This window comes from Odontomachus brunneus, unplaced genomic scaffold (assembly GCF_010583005.1).
Source record: "Odontomachus brunneus isolate Ranch 3 - 2012 unplaced genomic scaffold, Obru_v1 Obru_scaffold_059, whole genome shotgun sequence".
NCBI classification, from domain to species: Eukaryota; Metazoa; Arthropoda; class Insecta; order Hymenoptera; family Formicidae; genus Odontomachus; species Odontomachus brunneus.
This window is the reverse complement of record NW_022639509.1, coordinates 742,997-764,339: the sequence shown is the minus strand read 5'-3', so window position 1 is coordinate 764,339 and position 21,343 is coordinate 742,997. Positions and strand designations below refer to the sequence as shown.

General features: G+C 47.2%; 1 protein-coding gene across 1 annotated transcript in view; it reads right to left on the bottom strand.

Moving 5' to 3' along the window:
• LOC116845965 (homeobox protein B-H2) overlaps positions 1 to 19,049 on the bottom strand; it is a 31,629-nt gene extending 12,580 nt beyond the window's left edge. Inside the window, exons 1-2 of the mRNA XM_032819234.1 lie at positions 16,892 to 19,049; positions 4,349 to 4,571 (exon numbers count right to left, since the gene is read on the bottom strand). Of these exons, the coding sequence (XP_032675125.1) occupies positions 4,349 to 4,571; positions 16,892 to 17,339 (671 nt within the window). The 5' untranslated portion in view covers positions 17,340 to 19,049. The remainder of the gene's footprint in view (positions 1 to 4,348; positions 4,572 to 16,891) is intronic.
• Between the last annotated feature and the right edge of the window lie 2,294 nt (positions 19,050 to 21,343).

The window sequence follows — 21,343 nt, the reverse complement described above, 5'->3', positions numbered from 1 at the left end:
TGGCGCCCGAGGTGTGGCCGGCGCCTCCGCGAAGAAGCGCCAAGTCACACTGCATCGGGGCGTGCGAGCGAGCAACAAAACTTTAAGCGGGCACTTAAGAAGCAGGCCGTCAGGAGCGTCACTAATTTTCCCGGCTTTTTGCTGCTCCCGCTCTCCTCTCTCTCTCGCAGGCTCTCTCGTCCTCTATTCTGCTCCGCTCTCCTCTCTCTTGGCGCGACGATACGGTCGCGGCGCACGCGTGCCTTCGCCGTCGGTTTTCTCTCACTTTCGTCTCGATGAAGCGCGCGGCCGAATATCAACGTGCCGGAAATTAACCTTTGGTTGATCTCGAGCCTTTGTGAATCAAAATGAACACTTTATTAAATATTTTATTAATAAAAAAAAAACTATAACATTTTTTAGAAACAACCTTGTATTATTCCTCACAATCTTAGAATTTTTATAGGAAAATGGGAAAAATATCTTTGTGGACCAGAAAATGGCATTAAACATTTTATTAATAGAAAAAAAACATTTTTAAGAAACAGTCTTGTATAATTCCTCATAATTTCAGGTAGCCGTTTTTTGATAGGAAGATAGGAGAAATATATCACTTTAACCTCATTTTGTACCGCATTAAAAGAAAGTTGTTTAGCACTTCTCAAGTGTCCGCGACTACTGCAAGGTTAATTAGCGTGATTGGCTTTGCTAACCACGTCGTGGATTTTATGAATTTCCAAGGTATCGCACAAAACTGAGTATTCGAAATGCACGTCGCGCCGATTCGCACAGCACGTGCATTACATGGCACTTTGTAGTGTTCAATAGCACTTGCGATATTCAGCGGCCAATATAAGCCCTCTCAACTAGCTTGATTAATCTGGCACGAGTAGCCGGATGAGTAGTGGCGCCACGCGGGAATTGTTAATAACAATCGTTCGCTCGATTACTAAAAATCCGCGATGAAAACTCTTGGCGGCGCGAAGGAGCGCTTCATCCTGCGTGCGAATGAAACGTTGTTGAACGTACGCGTTTTCAATTCGACACGCACGAGCTGACGAGCAAAGTCGGCGTCGTTGTTCGGCGCGACGGCGAACATAACGCGAGCTAGAATAACGAGCTGTCTATAACAGCAATTCGCGCGGCACAAAGTATTCTGTATCAAAAGCGACTCTTAATCACCGTAGTCCATTACGCCGATTCGACATAATGAGCGAGCAAACTGCCGACTGTAGAAATAAATAGCCGTAACGATTACACGCGTTCGCGGTTGCGATATGCGTGGGGAGAGGCCATCGTGATATGGGAAACGAACAGCGTCTCTTTGAGGAAAAGAGGAGAAAAAGAAAAGAACTATCGTGGTCTCGGCGGCACGCAATTACGCTTGAAAAATTGAACGGCCACCGAAATGCAGGTAGTCTTTCACGATCGGAGCGCCGTAACGCTTGGCAGCCCCGCTGCCTGTCATTACGCCATTCGCTCCACCGGTAATTGACAGTCTAATGACACAGTCTAGAGTCCGGCGCTCGCCTCGACTCGTCTCGCCTTTTCGTACATCGTACATCACGATCTACGAGGATCCTCATTAACGATTCGCCTTCTTTGTGCGCGATCGGCCGCTTGTCTAAACTAAACGGCCGCCCGGCGAAGTCGCGAAGTCATGACTTGTGGGTGTTCCCTGCTAATCATCGCGCCGTTCGGCACGGCGAGAGAAACAAGAGGGTATTGATAATTAGTGGAATTAATTTGGGCGACCGGCGGATCTCGCGAAAGTCGAGCGCGAATACGTGTATGAGGCTGAATTTTTACCCGACCTCTCTCGTCGAGAATGTCCACACCGCAGAGAAAAAGCACAGATGCACAATTGAGATGTTATAGAGCTACTTGAAATCTCTAGGATTGAAAAATAATTAGTAGAGCAATGGTTTCTTTAAAATGGAATTCCTAAGAGTGGGAATCTAATTACTGTAATAGTGCTTTCTTCATAGTGCAATCTCGTTGCTGGAAATATCTCCGTTAGTAGAAAATGGAAAGAAGAAGTTACGAATATCTCTTGGCAATGTTTCTTGCTAGTTTATCACTACACAAATAATGTAGTAAAGAAGATCGCTACATGGTAAGCACTTCAAGTGATACGAAGATGTTTAAACCGCGAGAGTTAGAACTTTCTACAGCATTAGACTCAGACGGAGCGTATCGCAGCGAATTTCTTGAGCTATTCGTAGTGTATGCCTTTTTAATTTTTTTCCGTAAACTTTTGGCACGGTGTATGTGTGGACCGAACAACGAGCTCGATGAGTAGAAAGAGGTGCGCGTCGCGTCAAAATCACGGAACTGCAGGCGACCACTGGATGACTTTGTAAAATCGCTTTTACAAAGGACGCCGCGGAAGATTGTGAAACCGATTCTAACCGCCTAGTTTTACTTTCGTAAGCGAGCCCATCGACATATCTGAAACAAGTGGTGTGGCGAACTAGAAGCTCGCAGAAGAAGTGCTCTAATTCGTTTCAGGTTCGTCACGTGCATTCTCCTTTTCAATATCGGTGTATTTTAATATCTACGAATGACTTCGAAAAAAGATGTGTAAAATCAAAATCTTTATTCGATTTCACGAAATATCTGAAAACTATCGTAAGAAATATTTTAATCGCGCATTCCTGAAGCTTAATTAGATTTGAGAATCTAATGCGAGAATATCGAGATCACAACAGTTTTTGAGAGTTATGAGTTATGAGTGATCAAAATTGATCAGTGATATTTCATAGATTTCGTGTGCTCAGAACTACGTGTAATTATACGCAACCGCATGTAACGATTCGTCATCTGTTGTTTATTGTCGCAACTCAGTTGATATCGATTTTAACAGGTCAGTTGATTTTGTATTTCACTTTCTTACACATAAATACTATTGTAAGCTGTGGCAAACAGCTGAGATGCTGACACATTAATTATTGATAATAAGTCGTGTTTATTACGCACTGGGAAATTATTTGATCCTTTGATTTAAAACAAAAATTTAGATAATTGATAAATTATCATAATTGGAAAGAATCATTAAATTTAATATTCACTTGATCTTCTTGTAGCATAAAAATCAGTCTTGGCATGCTCGCGTTAAAATTCTTAAATCTAATTTAACTCCAGAATGTGCAATTAAAATATTGCACGATACATTCAATATGTTTCAGGCAAAATGTGTTGTAGACATTATTAAATCTTTTATCATAAATTATAATTGTTTTTCTCTTGTTTTATTCTTAACGTGATTTTCACGCGTAATTCTGAAGGAGCTGTTCAAAGTGAATTAGAATGAAATTTATACCAGTACGTCGTACAGATTGGTGTTGCCGTCATGGTTAAACGCAGATTTCGATTTTATCTTGTTAATTGAATGGATAGATTGCATATCGAAATAACTGGCACAGTCCGTGAAAATCAGCATAGCAATTAACGTGCCATTAGCTTACTATCAGCAATCGAACTTGAAAATATTGATACTTATGCGTCGAGTCGATCTGTACCATTTTCCTCGGCTTATTAAAGTGTCGACCGAGACAATATTCTTAAGATCGAGTCTGGTCTGGAAACCGGTAACGAAGGCGCATGACTCTCGAGATATTTACTCGGGTTTTGGCCAACGATCCTCGCATTTAACCACGTAAACAACGCCTTTGTTGCCCGCCGCGATTTCCATTTACGGATTCGACACGCGCCAGCACAAAGGAATACGCCGCCATGCTTCTGAGACGGAGGATCGTGATGAGAGGCTTTCTATCCGATATTCACAATGTAACGCGAGCATCGAGAGGACGATCGATCGTTCATGGTCCCACCTTTGTCTCTTTAGAGTCTCGGACTTTTAACGGCTATTCAAAGTTTTTATATGCAGCCTCATCATGCAGTCAATCGCGCAGAAAAGGGGGGAGATACTTCTATATAGTAATTACCTTTCAATAAGAATCTTTTCAGAATTTTAATAAGAAACTGTGCATCGAAAAAGTCAAGCGATATAAATTCGTGGAAATTTTCCTTGATTTTTGGTCGACATCTCTCGAGAGAGGCAAAGACAGAAAGGGTTTCTCTTAGCAAATATATTATTCGATCGTGTACGCGCGAGATCACATTCCATTAATTTCCGAAATTTAATTAGATAATATAGATAGGAAAAGTAAAAATTTTATTCGCATATTTTGTCTACGCTATGTTAGTTACGGGCTAAGCCTGAACGAATTTTTAGGCACGCAAGAAACCACCGTCGTAATCGCGATTGTTTGCATCCCGTCGGCGATCGCTAAATTAATTATCGTCCGCATATGCCGCGTCGCATCTCATTTAAAGATTAGTAACGCATTCTCCGCGTTACGCTTACCTTCTGTTTTGGTACCACGTTTTCACTTGCGTGTCCGTCAGCTGCAGTTTCGCCGCCAGTTCCATTCTGTCCTGAACGCTAAGGTACTTTTGCCGCTCGAAGCTCTTCTCGAGGGTTTGAAGCTGGTGATCCGTGAAAGCTGTGCGCGCTTTACGCTGCTTCTTACTCTGCGCGGAACCCAGGGAACTAGAGGACGAGCTTTTAGGATCATCCTCTTTGCCACCTGAAATTGTAAGATTGTCGGTTGAACCTTCCCTCTTGACCTATCCTTCTTGTTGCGTAAATCAACTATATTAAGGCTGGTTTATCTGTCGAAAAAGTGGCAATAATAATGTTAATAACAAAATGTGATTAACGTGTTTTGTATCTTGTTGAAAACAATTGTTTTCAGAGCAATTTTAAACGAGAAAATCTACATTTGTCAGTGCTAGAAACACACGTTATTCGCAATGTTATTACTGATGTAAACCAGCCTTTAAAAGAAAAGAGGAAAACGCAAATTTCATTTATTCAATTATACAAATCTACAAATAAATAACAAAATTTCATATTCGCGCAACTCCATATTTAGATAGGTTCGCTCTTGAAAAAGTATCGATTCAAAATTTATTTTCCAAGAAATAACATTGGGAAGGATTGCAAAAATTATGACAATAATTTCTCGAAATTTTTCCCATGTACGTTTCGCAGAGTCCGTATATCACGCGATATACTGGCGCAATCACTTTGCCAAAAAGATCGCTATAAAGAGTCGCCGGTCTATCATCGGGCCCAGGGACTGCGAAGTACCGAGGGCGGCTTTTGTTTTCGCGGAGGGTGGAATCGATGCCGCGCGCGTGGGTTATACGTGGTGGTTGTTTTTGCCGTTGCCTGCATGGCGATTGCAGCCACCTCTCTATCGACGAAAGAGAAAGAGAAAGAGGGAGCGAGAGAGAGACGGACAGATAGATAGAGAGAGAAAGAGAGACAGAGATCCTTTTGTTCTCAGTTCGACTCTCTGCGCGCAGCCGAGAGCCGATTGGCTGGTACCGCGGATTGGACCACGCAGCCGCGTCGAGACGCCGCAAATTATCCCCCCGGTACGTCGCCGTATTCGGGGAGAGATAGGGAAAGAGAGGGTGGGATTCCCCGAGGAAACCGATTACACCCGATACAAGTCACGCTCACACGCGGCACACAATCGCACCGCCCGTGCCCATTTTATCTCCCGCGAACCTCGTTACACCGTCGCCCTTGTTTCGCTCTTCTGGGGAGAGAACGCGCGTCGATGACGACCAGATGATATTCCATTTTACGCTTCATTTTGACAAAGCGTAAAATCGCGAACGATTATTAGAGAGGAAAAGGTGGACGGTGCCGGTAACATGGCGTGAAGAGCACGAGGCACACGAAGCTTGGACGCTGTCCAAAATTTCGGAACTTCGATCGAAGCGTCGAACGAGCGCATATTCGCCGTAACACGACAAAATAACCGTGTACGTGTGCGAGCGTGATCCACACACACACACACACACACACACACATACGCGCGGGGCTTATCCGGCGCGTACGGTACATATCGACTCCTCGAAGAGCCACAACTTCCGCATCGCGCGATGCAGACATTTAGAGTACATTTTCGAGATAGAACCCTCCGCTTCGTGATACAGACCGTCCAACCCTCCTCGAATTATCCCGCAGCGGGGAGGGTGTGTCTTGTCGCGAGTAAATCGAGCAACCTCTCCGAGAAGTCCCGATCAGAAAACCATCGAGACCTAACCCCCGGAGGGAATAGAAGCCCGACACAGGCTCCTGAAAGTATCTAAAGGCCCGTTGTCGCGAGCTCATCGATTGGAACGGTCGTGGATGGCGCGGGAGAGAGAGAAGCATCCTGTAGAAGTAGGTGGGAGAAGCGGGGTGGGATGATGCAGCCAGGAATAACACACAGCACCGGAAGGGTGGCGGCGAGAACAGGGGAGAGAACGAGAGAAATGGCGATAGAGAGAGAGAGATAAAGATAGATGGATAGATAGATAGAGATGGAGATAGTGAGAGGGAGAGAGAAAGAGGTCGGGGAGATAGAAAGCTAGTGGATTGAGTTAACCCGGACGAAAGCGCGGCTCTTAGCCCCCGTTTGATCGGCCAGATTCGCTCGAACGGCTCCAGAACCTGCCGCGCCATGTTGGCTAACGTAGCGCGCGCGCCCGATCCCCTCAGGATACCCTCGGAGCAAGAACTCGCGCCCTGGTTGCATCGGCACCGTTTCTCTCGATTCGACTCGACTTGACTCGGCTCGAGCTCGACTCTCGAGACTCGTCCGCGAAATAGAGAAAAGGGGTGGCCGCGAGAGAGTGGCGGGACGTGAGGAGTGGCGGCAGCGGAACGGTGGAAACGGAGGTTGGAAAACTAAATTTACTATGTGATACACTTAGAGCCCAGGTCCCAACCGACGTTGGAGTTCTCCTTTTGAGACACTTCCAAGACGTTAGGCGGAACTTTTCCACCCCCGGCTGCCCGCCTACTCACCCTCTCGCCTCTCGCTTTATCTCTCTTTCTCGTTCTCTCCCTTTGCGCGCGGTAACTCGAGAACCATCGCGAAACATCCATCCCTCTTTTCCCCGGCAGCGAGTGGATACGTTTTTCCTGGCCGCGCGCGCCGTTCGTCTGCGAGGCACGTAGACCTGGGCTCGGGGCTTATCTGTGTTCGTCTCGTCTTTACGAGCGTGTTCATGCGCCACTCTTTACTCCGCGTTTTCGCTTTGATGCGAAACGCCGACGCCCGCGATCGGCTTTGCGCAAAGTGGCTTCCATCCCGACGTCCACTCGACGTCGCGATCCGCGATCGTGCGCCTCCTGCATCTCGATCTCTTCCGTGTTGTGGATAAAATTGAAACGCGGCCATCGAGACGTAACGCGTTAGAGCCGGCTGATCGGTTGAACGTGCGCTCAGTATTTCCCGCTAAGAAGAAAAATTGCAGAAATTATTGCGCGGATCATTCTCGTAATTAGGTCATTCCTTCTATATAGCGCTATTTTTTCGCAACGTTCCGCAGTCTAATAATTTCCTCCATTGTAAGAGATCGATATTTTTTCTCGCGCGCAACAATAATTCAGCGTTGCAAATTCCGCGCGTTATTCATTACGCCGTAAAGCCATCTAATTACGGATATTTGCGATATTACCCGCGGTTCCATCAATATAATTATACAACGGCATATTACACGTCGAAGCGGACTCGTCAGATAAATTTTCTTCGCGGACATAAAGTGCGCCTCATCGCTCACGACGAAGCGTATCGTTCATCGTGCAAGACAATCGCTCGAATTGCGTGCTCGTAACGATCGAGCGAAATTTTCAAACATTAAAACGTATCGGTTCCGCGTGAGACAGCGGCTTGACAATTCGTTCAACGAATCTCTCTCTCTCTCTCTCTCTCTCTCCCCTTCTCTTTCTCTTTCTCTCACGCATAGAATTTCACTCAAGATGTCGAGATCCTCTCAAGATGTTACCGAAAACTTTGTCTAGACACTGAAGTAACTCTAGCGCCTTCTTCCCTCTTTTGGGAGGACAGTTTCCCTTCATCTTCCCACCTTTTGCCACGACGTCGCAAGGTTTATGCCATTTTGCGTGTAGTTAGAAAGATGTTCATGGTGATTTCTTATACGCCATCTTCGGTTCAAGATATAAAGCTAAAGGATTCTCGAGTAATCTGAATTGCTCGCGGCGTTGAATTTATCATTTCAAAATAATCGGCTTTAATTTCTCGTACATTTTATACAGATAAAATTTAAAAATATTCGGTTTTTCTACGCGACTATAATAATTACACCGCTATGATAAGAAGATTAAAAAATATGGCTCGTATTACTTCAATTAGTTATTTTGTGCCGTGTCAGAAATGAAGCTCAGCTTCACTTACCTGCGACTAGCGGAAGATTAATAACGTTCCCGATATTCAAGTAGAGCAAGAACCAGTTTTCCAGACACGCGCTTTTTACCACGGTATTGTTCCCACGAGACGCGCGACAGAAGCCCCGCGTAAATTAACGCCAACGCTCGCTCGGGGTATTCGCTTTCCATAAGTCACGACGGTAAACGTTATTTCCACTGTCAGCCGGCGAAATGTATTTTACCGAGGTCCTCGGAAACATGGCGCCGTAACGGATGCGGCGTGTATACGCGCCAGTGAAAATCATGACGTGTTCCCAAGTCGTATTACGCGAAAGAGAAAGAGCAAGGGAGAACGAGAGAGAAAAAGGGAGGAAATGAGGGGGACTTGCGTGCTACGGGCATTGCCGCGGCACAATGTATGGCGCATAAAAGTGAGATTAACAGGATGTTTATCGAGCAATTATGCGCCGCTGCAATTAGTGCCAGCATGTTGCCGTCGTCGTCCACGTCGCGGTCAAATCGTTCACATCGTCATTACGGTGGTCTTCGCGCGAGTTGCGATGCGATTTGCGAGAGAAAGATGCATACATCTCGACTAATTAAGTCGCGATATCAAATCGAAACGAGATCTCAAAGACATGTCGCGAAAGATAAGTTTCCCTCCCGTTTATTTCTTATCTTGTATATCTTAAACTCGCGAATGATCCATAAATATTCGTTCTTTATATATAGATCCTTACGCCTTTTACCTTTACTGAGTCTGCCGACTTGAACCGACGGTGGCTTTGATCTCCGCGCTTTATATCAGACGAATATTCGAACGATTGTCAATACGAATTACGTCCGCGCAAGCGAACATTTGTAGACAAGTGAAGGAATCACATCATCGACATATGAAGCGTATAAGTGCAAACCGGTGAATTACCAAACAATCGTGCTCTTTGACATCGTTAATGGGCCAAGAACTTCACATGGAACTCACGGGCCCCGCGACAAATGTGCAGGATGCCAAGAACGCAGCGTTAGCAATCACAACTGACACAGTAAACTGGACGAATCGTAAAAATGGGAACGTAAAGTTTGCGCAAAGCGTTGCCTCGCACTTTACGATCTTGGTAAATTAGGACAGGGTAGAAAGCTCCCTGAGACCGAGGAAGGAAGCAGAAAAGAGAAAGAAAACGGATACGGAGAAGCCGGAATTCCTATTGTGCCGCGATTTTATTTGCTCATTCCTTTACTTCGCACTGAATATTTCGCGTAAACTAGTCGCGGACATTAAGAAGCTGTGCGCGTGTATCTGTACGTATGCCGAGTTTATTTCATTATTAAAATAGGTAATTGTTGGTAATCATGGGCGATTATCCCGAGAAAAAAAGATAATAAGTACTTTTAACGAATCAATGCATATGAACGGACGTATACGGCGAAGATATTATTCTTTTCCATTAGAAATCTTGATTTTAATTTTAGTACGTCTTCTAGTAGTGCAAATATAGACTTTGTCACGTAGAGACCTGTCTTACTAAAAGCGTAATAATTTTTTTAATAACACAATTTAATTGCTAAAATATAAATAGCACATATAAGGTAACAGGATAATAAATTGTGTTGAATGTCGCAAAATTTCTTTAATTACACAAAATTCTACATTAATTTTTACTATAAAATTCTTTCTGTGTGGAGATTCTCCTCTTCCTTGTGACAAATTTCTTTCATTAGAATGACTTTTATTATTATTCTCTTTTCGATTAAGCGGTAGCAAATGTCCATATCGCTCGTATGTCCAAACTTTATATACGAAGCAACAACGAAGGTGAAACCCCGAACGTTCTCTTTTCACGTGAAAGCGCGCGGGGACACTGCTGCGGAATTTTGCTTACAAATTCGAGTCACACCTCTTCGCTTGGCCCCGTGTCGCACTGGGTGCTCTCTTACCATCGCCACCTACAAACCCTCCTCGTATCGTGCACAAAGGCGGTGGCCCTCGACGGGCCAGAATCTGACCCCTCTTCTGTATTGTGTTACCGCGTCGCCACCTTTGGGGGAGAAAACACTGGGGATAATGTTATGGGGGCAACGTTTTATTGCCTACCCACTCTATTTGCAGCGATCCCACGGGGGACAAAATGCCGGCGAGAATTTCAAAAACAAACAGCGGGGTTGAGGCAAATTACTGTCCCATACGTCGCGCGGCCGACTTCTGATTCGGGTATTCTTAACGTTTGTCAACGTGCTAATTATTTTTTTTATTTTTGCTTCGACGAACTGTACATGAAACGAAGAGAAAGAAAGAGAGAGAGTGTGTGTGTCAATCTTGGAGATATTTTTACTGCGTTAAATGAAATGTGGAGAATCGAGTGGGAGAAATTTGTGAGATGATAGTTGGAAATAAATGTTATGTAACATCTAAGCGGAGATGAGCTACGTGTATAAAAATGTAGAAGCTTCGTTACGTGGCGCTTTAGTAAATGAAATAGTTACCCGTCGCAACGTTGACAGCAGTATCTGCGGTTTTATTGCGTGATCGTAACAGCTCCTCGATAGCTATCGCCTTATAATTTGCTTTGAGGATCTCGTAGCGGGATGAGGTGTCGTGTGTCGATTTGTACGACGATCTGTCGCCGCGTGGAAATATTATAGGGAAAAATACAATCGGGTGTTACCGTCGGATCATATTATACGAGCCTAAGGTTTCCGCGGGGTGCATAACGCCTGTGTTTCTCGAATTTCATTACGAGCGGATTCCACGGCGGATAGAAACGTACTGGCTGCAACGAGTCGCAATCGTTCGTGGAGTAATTACCAGAACGCGAATGCAAACCTTCCAAAAAATTGACTCGCAGCAATTTGAAAGGTTAAAGTTGCAGCAAATTGCGAACATCCGTGTTTGTGTTCTTATAAAAATAAAGTAGCTTCCTCTGTCTCTCTCTTTGGATTGATATTAAACATATTACGTAAACGATATTACGTACAACATATGTATTAAAATGTTCATCAGGTTTTATGTATCGAAATATTCTTGTGAAATATTTTTCGTCGCATTTATATATTCTTCTAATTGCAAAAAGAAATCATTAATCATTGTTAGTCCCGATTGAAAGACTAAATTCTTCTTTGGAGAATACGAAAGTCATTGGAAATTCTTTAAATTTTACTACCGAGTCGAGACGCGAAAGTATGCGAGGGGACGCTAAAGTCGCGAGAAACGTAGATCCGTGCTCGAAAGTTTCGGATTCACCGCGGTACGCATTTGTGATAATTACCCCGTTATTCCGAACGAACACGCGGCTCGAGTCGCTCACGTGCACATTACACGGCCGGACTAAAGACTTCCTCGCGTACGCCGCCGACAGGTGTTTACCGTCGTTGTCGGGATTCGCGCGGTTGGTTTCCAGCGTTCGCTTAACAAGATTCTCAAATCCTCTTAAGCGCCCGGTATCGGCGTTGACAGACTTGACCTCGCTTTGCAACGTTCTCGAAATCGATAGTTCGTACCAACTGCGCCACCGAAATCACGCGATCTCAAATTGCCGCAGGTATGATTCACGTATATATATATTCAATTAAAATGCTCAAATTCAATTGATAATTGAACCAGGGCACTTCAAGGAGAGCAATCAGAGGATTTTAAAAGAAAATTCCGTGCTTGAAAACTTAAAAACTTTACAACAAAACACTGAGTTTTTTCGGCAAAGTTTACGTCGCATCTGTTTCACAGAAGTACAAATGCTTTTGCACGATGAATGTATGTTCAAAAATGAATTGTAGCATTACTTAACATATGACAAAAACGATGCAAAATTTCAAAATTAATATTTTGAACTGTCAATTAACGTAAATAGTATTTACTATATATCAAAGTTCTGTAACTTATACACACCGAACGTGTGTTTGCTGCGCTCTGGAGAATTTTAAGGAGCCATGTACTTTCATAATTAAATTCAAAAAACTGAAAAATATACGTAAAGTTTGCAGAAGGATTTCTACATATGCGCGGTTGTGCTTCCCACTAAATAAAATTGATAAAACGCGAAGCAATATATTTTTATATAAGACCTGTATGTACAAGAAATACGAAGGTAATGCGATCGTTAGTGATGATCGCCTCTGCGTTGCCGACATTTTTGGAGTTCGTCATCTATTTTGGCGTTCCCTTAAATGATTTCTAATAACCTCGGGCAGAGGAGGGGCACAAAGTGGTACCAGGTTGCAAAGATACCGCGGAATAAGACAGTGCGCATCTGCGCATTGTTTCCTACATAAACGTTTGCCTCCGACGGAATAATTAATCACCCGCGCGTAATCTAAGATCACCCGCTTTGTAAACACGATACCTTTCCTACCGTGCCGTAAGCTAATCGCGCGATCATTCGCCGCGATTAGATCCGGCGCGATATTCCGTCAAGTCATGACGATTGCTAAACCTTCGATATGTGTACCTTCGGGCGCATTGAAATTCAGCATTGCACATTGTTTAATAGCCGGTGTATCGCGCAACGGGATGATTATATCCTCCGCGGCGCAGAAGAAATTCATTATCCCGTCGAAGAGACACGCGTATTTATTTCGCTTCTCGGACAAGATTACGGTTTAATAAAATTTGCCGTTCGTGCAACTTTTTTTCGCGACAAACTCACTGTTGCGAGATACCGCATCCGAGACGCGTCGGTATGTCTATCCGGCGAGGTTTTCAGCATCGTTATCTCTCGTGGTCTCTTTGATATTCAGATAATCGTTTTCTCATCATCAGCCACTTAAAGTGCCTCGCTGCTGCTGACATATTCGCACAACGAGTCGCAGCGGCATTCGAGTTATCGGCACCGCTTCTACCTCGTACCGTTGAATCTTCTCCTCTCCTCACTTCTCCTCGCCGTCTGTCCCCCTCGCTCTCTCTCCCCTTTCTTTCTTTCTCTCTCGGCTCGATATTCAGATCATGGATTAATCTCGCGCAGATTGTGTCGTCAAAAGGCCGACAGCCGGCACCGACTTGTCGGGTCTCGCAAAAAGGCGCCTCGGGACTCGAAATTGCTTTCGTCTCGCGAAAGTCCCTCTCACATAGAGCCGCTAATCCGCGCCTGGTTCTAAACGGTTGCCAATCATTTCCGGTTCTCGGATTAGTCGCGCGTCGAAAAGCCAGCGAGCTCGTCCGTAAGGGCGTGAAACGGCCTGCCCTTGCAGAACCTTCCGGACCGACACACAGGCGACAACAATGCGATCCTGGGGACGAATGTTGGCTTCGTAAGCGGATTACAAACGGCTCGCACACGCGCCCAAGAAATGATATTCCGCGCGGAGAAAGATCGGTTTTTTCACGCCTTTCTCAAGCCGGCTAGAATGGAGTGCATTGATCCGACGTTAAGATCGCGTTAAAAGAGACGTGTAGTGCGAAGGTAGGATGCTCGCGGGTATCTGTTACGTCTCTCACGTGCATAATTGGACGTTTAATGTGATACGGTATATACTGAAGATCGCGTTTACGTTTTGTTTCATGTACACATTAATCGTGCAATCGCAATCACAAATGACATAAATCGCCACAAGTTGAGAGAGCGTCGAATCTTTCAACGGAAGAAATTGAAATCCAAATGCTTACTTTATCATTTGTTTCTCTAATCGTCGATCAAACGGCTTACACACAGACGCACGCACACACACACACACACACGCGCGCGCGCACGCACACACACGACTATCGCAAAAGTTCCCGAGTTGCGGTGACAAGCTGCATCTAAAAAGGCGCGCGATAACGCCTCGCGTCGACAAATCGATTATGCATTAATCCACGATTAAAAAAAAACGATCACGGACGAAAACATGCGATCTGGCAGTAGCGAAAAGGCAATTTCACCGTGACACCGTAAGATATCGCACGGCGATAAATCCAGATTAAATTACACGCGCGGAATGTCCTTCCCAGCGCCTGTGTTCCGCCCCACGATCAGAAAATCGCGTACCTTAAATTGCCCTTCGTTAATAATTCCCCCGCTCATCAGTGTGACGCACGGTGCGCCTGTAATTGTCGCGTAAGGATACGCTCGGGACGATAATTAGGGGCTCGCGATACTACCGAGAAGTAAACAGCTAACGAGCGATCGGCTCAACGGCGGCTGCGGTGGCTGCGACTGCGGCTGCGGCGGCGGCGGCGCATGATCGATGCGTAAATCCGCCGGCAATTACGTCTGGTTGTTAGTCCGACGTTAATAATTTTCTAATCAACGCCGCGTGAAAGATCGATCGTATTTGTACCGTGACGAGCCGCGGCGTCGGTCCCGGCGCTGCGATGGCGGAATGTAATAATCGAGACGGGAAATTGGAATGGACGGACGGACGGACGGACGGACAAACGCGCGCGCACGCGGGGCTTTAACGGGGCTGCCCCCGTAAAAAATCGCCTGGGCCAATCTACGTGAAAGCGTGCGGCACGGCAATTACATCGGCGTTACTCCTCCTAATTGTCCTTCATTAATAATTCGCGCGACGTGGCGCGCAGAATGGCGTACCACGGAAGGTGGATACCATTTACGCATTGGCGATTACGGTCGCGCGCGATGATGACCGACCGTGTCTCTCTTTCTTTCTCTCTTCTTCCTCTCTCTCTCTCTCGTTTCCACGATAATAGCAACGAATGCCGCTGTTATTAGCTTAAAGAAACGCTTCGTGTTTTAACACCGCGCTCTCCTCTCGCGTCGCGTCGCGTTGTGTTGTCGCGGAAGCGCCGCGAGCTTTTTACAGAGGTCTTTGCGATGGTTCGATACGAAGCCTAGGGCTTCGCCCGTGTAAGAAGCTGGCACGACTGCAATGGCTAATAAGTACAGGTAATTTCAGCGGTATGTTTCTATGTATTCGCGTGTACACGCCCGCTCGCTCGCGATCGTTTGTGGCAAAGATTTGTTATTATACTGCGATAAATCCGCCACGTAGATCCGTATCCGGTCCGAATGTAGGTCCGGTAAAAGCGTACGATCGTGTCGCATGACTCCGTGGCCCCGGCACGATCGGCACATATCCCTTATCGCGCGGGGCCGCTTTTCCCTGTTCCCCGTGTCACCGTGGCGCGGCAAGGACGACGTTTATCGATCACCATGACGTGACTCTCGAGATTTCCAAACGTCGCGCGCCGCGCCTCGCCGGGGCTGGTCATTGGTCTTGTCCGTGAAACACTTAAGGGGAGTTATAAATAGCGGGCGCGGTGCAAGGTGCGAGCCGTCGCGGCGAGTCAATGTCGTGGAAAAATCGGCGCTTTAACAGCCCGCTGCTGTTTTCACAAGGAGCGCCGGATTTAGTGGCGCGGAAGCAGTATTAGTGTTGCTCGTGTCGCCGACCGCCCGTCGTCGCCGCTCTTCTAATCACGTTGTCGTCGTCCACGTAATTGCCGGTAATGCGCTTCTTTGAGAAAATAAGCCGATTACGGAATGAACACGGCGGACTTAGCCGTTGTAGCGGCGGGCGGCTTCGCGTCGCGCGCTTCGAAAAGGGAGAAGAATAAAAAGGCAGGCGCGCGCGCCAGCGAAGAGGAAAAGGAGGACGACCGGTCCGAGGCGGTAGGAGCTGTAAATTAACGGAAATTGTGCCGATACACTCGGCACAGGTCGCCTTAATAGCACACCTTCGGCGAGGCCCGAGAGAAAACGTCGCGCGCGACCGCGGTTTCTGTGATCACCGTGTGATTTGTAACGACGCAACGTTTATTAGCGTGCGCGCAGTGGAAATTGACGTGCGCCGGGGCAACACTTTTCGTACACAAAACGTGTGTTTTCACGCACGTGTGTTCGCCGCCCGAAGAAAGAGTGACGTTGTACTTTCTATTTTTATATTTTCACAAATGCCGTTCCACCCGCGTCGCGAATTACGAGCACGCACGTCCACGCTCTGCGAGCCGCGGGATCATTAGCGCGTGAGCTGCGTCGTGGAATCGCTCCGATTTCGCGCAATACACGCGTCTTTCCCCGTCCGACGTCTTGCGAAATTCGACGTCGCGCGATCAAAAGAAGTTACGACAGCCAAGCGTTCGCCCCAGCCCCACGGGGTTAAACTCCAGAGGACAGCGGCACAGGTAGACAGGTAGAAAAGATGAATGAAACAAATGAGGGTAACATAATTAAAGCTCTCGAGTGCCGAGCTCCAATTTAAGACCATTAGAATCCCTAAACGTTGTCGGTCCAACGTGGCTCAACAACGTCGGGGACGAGAGAGTGGAGGAGAGAGAAAGAAAAAGACCTGTATCTCCGCGAAGATGTATCTGATTCCCGAAGGAGGCGTTCTGTGTGCGGCGACGGTCAACGTGATCTCACTGATTGGAACATCCGGTCGGGAGAAACAGAAAGAGAGACCATGTCCCGTAGATGTCCTTGACACCTCCGTGAAAGTCCACGCGAGCGGTTAGATGAACAAACGAAATCGCGAAACGCGCTCGCGTGCCTCTGTCTCTCGCAAAAAGCGTCCGCAATAATGAGCGTTTTCTTCTCGATCGAGCGAAGTCGCGTATAAGTGCTCCTTAAATACTTCGCGCTCACACAACGCAAATTATAATCCCGAGAGGGATAGGTGGAGTGAAACGGCCGGCTACTCTTGTGAAAGATAGGAAAGAGTCGATAAAATCGGATCGTTAAAGTCCTCAAGTCGTTGCGCGAAGCGACGAGTAGTTTCGAAAGCGTGCAATAGAGTATCATTTACCATTGGAAGTAACGGAAGCGCCGTCGTGGTGGCTGGCGTCGCTGTCCTCGTCCAGATTGCTGTTGCTCAAGGACGTTCTGGACTGATGCCTGACACTGAGGTCTCGCGGCGTCGAGGGTGGACTTCCGGGTGGCTCCTGGCTAGGCAGTCCGGTCTGGTGCATCTTGCTGGACGCGCCGCCCAGGATGTCGGTGATCATAAACCTCGATCTCTGCGGCATCGTCGTCGAGGCGTCGCCCCTCTCCAGGCCGTTGTTATTATTTAAATTGTTGTTACGCGAGTCCAGACCGTTGGAGAGACGCTCGACGGCGACGCCGTTCCGGTCGACGATGTTTTCCAGCCGGTGTGCCTCCAGGCCGGACATCCTGCTGAGATTCAGTCCGTTATTGGCCACGGCGACGCCACTGAGAGCGGCCACGTGGTGGTTCTGCTGATGATGGACCGTCATCACGGTAGACGCAGGTGGTTCCTTCGGGCTACGGGCACCTGCAGGTGCCTCTGTCGCCACCCCAGGACTCGCCCGGTACCTGGGAGACAGAATCTTGCCGACGGTGACGACGTAGCCTGCGCCAGGAATTCGCGCCCTCTCACTGTGTCAACTTCACTTCACTGTATTCCCGGTATACCTCGGCCCTTGGATTCACTCCTCCTCCCCTCGTGCGTGTACGACTAGCGCGTTACCCGGCATCTCCGAAATGCTGATCCCGAATTCCGTGGGGATCGGATTTTTCCCGACGGCAGAGTCGAGGCAGGCTCCTTTCGCGCGATCGCGCCGAGGACACGAACGCACTCGCGAACGTTTCAGTAAATTAGGAGAGATCTCGCTTCGGGAACTCGGTGATTCATCTCGCTTAAGTATCAGAACCGTCCAACTGTGCAAAAGTCAAAGAACGATTTGGGATACAGATCGGCGAGAATCCCCCGGCGCAAATCTGGAGTAAATGGCGCGTGAGACAGATATTCACGGGATGCGTATGCACCTTGCACTTCCTCCCGTTCACTTGGTCGCTCCACCTCCGCCACCACCTTCTTCCCAAGCGCAATTAAGGGGCCGCTCGGCTCGGCTCCCTGGTTAATTGCTAATTGGCCACTTAACATAATTGCCGCGCATAAGAGCGAAGCCGCCGGCCATTTCCGCTTTCCTTTTTCTCCTTTTCCTTGCTCGTTCAATTATTAATTATTTTTTATACAAGACCCCGCGCGTTCCTCTCACTTTTGCGCGATTACGCGTCGGTGGGATGATGATGCGCGCCTTGTCCACGAATGGAAACAAGACCCCCTACTGCGCGTGTTCACCAGCCGGTCGTTTAACCGTGAAACTAATGTGACGGGACCTTTAAGGAAGAATTCTTAGATGTTGGCGCGCCTTCGCGTTATCCTGTCAGCTCGCGACTGTGTCGTGCGTGCCGGATCAATGGATATGGGAGGGGGTGATCACATCTATCAGGGTCTGATCAGTTCAACACCGTCACTCGATCGATCTATCTAGTTTACGTCCATCTCGAGAGTCTATGTTTAGCCGCGGCTTATCGTGGTCTCGCCTGTCACACGTGCCTGAATTGATCACTCCTGCGGTGAAGCGTTCATCAACGCTCACGGATCTCGAAACGACTGGAGATTGGGTGGTACCGTTACAGTCTGTCGACACTGTTCTCTCCTTCAAATCGCACTGTCACCGAGTCAATCACGTGGCTGCGTGAGATCATCCGGACACTTGGCAGAGTCGAATCGAATCTAGACGAATGTCTGTTAGCTCGTTCTCGATTGACTGCTCGTCACGGCGAACCACATAAGACTTTTCAAACGGGTATTCGGTCCAACCGATTAGACTGGCATCTCCAACTCGCGAATCGGACGATCGCGTTTGTGCAGGCCCGGGGTGGGGATCGATCTTCGCGAAAGTAACCGTAATGTCCACCGGAAGTAGAACCACTCCGAATGATCTGACAGTGTTGAGGACGTATTCGTGGCACGAGGCGTGCGTGTGCATCGAGTTGCCTCGACTGGTCTGTCCTTACTGAAGACACCAGGCGCCTCCACTCGTTCCTGGGCGGCCATATCGGGTTTGAGGAACGCCCCGCGCTAACCCCACTTCAAATCGCTCCTAGCCAATCCGATACGTTGGTGTTAAGTATCCCGCCAATCCCAACTGAAGCAACCTCAGCGCCTCCGCTATGTGGCACGGCTACGCCCAAGTAATTTGAAATGTGTTTCAGCGGTAATTCGATATAAAATTGTAGTTAATATCTTTCATTATAGTCCAGGTGGAGGCGGGGGGAACCCGGGCTCGAAGACGACGGTAGTGGGGGGGGCACGGGTGCACTGGTGCGGGGAGGGGGAGGGGGCAACAGGGGGGTTAAGCGAGGTGGGGCAGGCTGTGATACTCTCCCACTTCCAGCTCGCTCTCCTCGAGATGGAACGACGAAGCGAATCGTCGGTAGAGAGAGAAAGAGAGAGAGGAAGAGAGAGAGAGAGAGAGAGAAAGAGAGAGGGAGGGAGAGAGAGAGAGAAAGAGAGAGGGGGAGAGGAGGAGAGGAGTAGAAAAGAGAAAGACAGAGGAGGTCAGAGGGGAGGGAGAGGATCCAGCGAGACCACCTGGAAGGGGTGAAGTGCTATCGAGACGGAGAGAGGGTGGCACCAGCTCCGCGAAGTTACTCCGCGAATTTACGAATTCACGAGGACGAGCGAGCCGGCACGAGAGTCCGGGCGAGCGAGCGAGCGCGGGCGTTTTTTGCTACGTGAACTTTTTGCGCCACCCTGTCGTCGAGGCTCAAGAAAAGGCTCGTTAAGCATATCAAAGGAGCACGTTGATTAACTCGGGATGTGATCGTCCGATGTCGTCGCAGAGTGACGCTGAACGTTAAATCGTGCGACGATAGACTCGATTAGGGTGGTCGTAAACATAGTAGGTGCTAAAAGCGATAATAGGTTACAATCGACAGATATTGACAATCGCTCCTGCAATAGGTATCGCAAAATCGAGCGAACAGCTCCTTGAAAGTACGCAGAAAAGAGTACTTGGAAATTTATCTGTGAGATATAAGGTTTATTTCGCAGAAATAAATTTTATATCTCACAAATAAGTTTCCGAATATTCTCACTCGATGTACTACGTTCAGAAACGTCAGCTGTATGTTGTTCACTCATGACAGCACACGAACATGTTCCGAAACGGATAATTATTCCGACGTCGGTGGAACCGCATTGAAATAGAATTAGGTACGGTGGAATAAGTAGGAATGCGATAGAAGTCTAGAAATTGGGTACAGTGACATTATTTAATTAGCAAGATCCACGCTTACGTTCATTCGTACCCATATGCGACTCCATATGGTGCGTTACTATGAATGCGCGAATACACGAGAGAATAATTCTTCTGAAATAATAGATTACTTAGAGCTCTTTGTAATGCGCACCTTACAATTATGTAAGTGGCAGAGCGTGGCTTGTCTGATTACAGTACACACGGCGCAAAATGGCGTATATTAACCGCGTCACTAATACTCTTGCGGGATGGCTAAACTGTTTCGAGAATTATCAGTTATTGGCGAGGTGCTCGCCAGTTTTATACCACACACGAGGAATCGGAGAATTGTTCTCGTCGATTTGCACGCGAAATGTTTCTTTTGGGGAAAAAAGAAGGAAAAAAAATTAACGAAGCCTGTAATGCGATCGTCAAGGCGTGACTCGACACGAAAGTCGGTGACTCGTAAGAAAATGCTCGGCTAATTTTTGCACCTTTTATTTTACACGCACCTTTACACGCGTCACCCCCTTCGCGGATGTGGCGGACAAGCGTGTACGTGTTGCACGGGCACGCCTGGAAGGTGATGCGTTCGTACGTACGCGTCTCATTAATTAAACATGAGAATTAGCCACGAGTGTCGCACCCACGAAGCAACGAAATGAAAAGTTAGCATCGTTAAAGAGCGTACTTATCGCCCGGTAATTAGTTTCGCGAAATCCCCATGGAAAACCACTAATGCAACTCGAACATGTAGAAAAACCCGACGCTAATTACCAGGAAACGCCACTTATATTCGCGCGCTTTCGTATTCTCCGACGCCTAAATATTCGCGACGTAAGCGTACGGGCATACGCAAGCATAAGGTCGATTTATGATAACGTTATATCTCGCGACGATCTCGATTAACAGAAACAACGTAAATATCAGCGTGTCCAGGATGTGCGCAATCCTGAATTATGCATATGTCGAAACGCAGTCTCACTTGGCACAGAAAGCAATTCTTGAAATAATAGCGGAGCCAGAAACATTAACATATCCACCGGAAGATGTAAAGTATGCCGTGAGTAGACATTTTTGAATCTTTCGCTTGTTTAATATCACGTGCTCTTGCATTATCGCGCTGTGCATTCCGTTCGTGAATTATAACATACTTGAACTTTAGAAAAAGAAAATGACGGTAGCGGACGCACGATATTTCGCGCGGA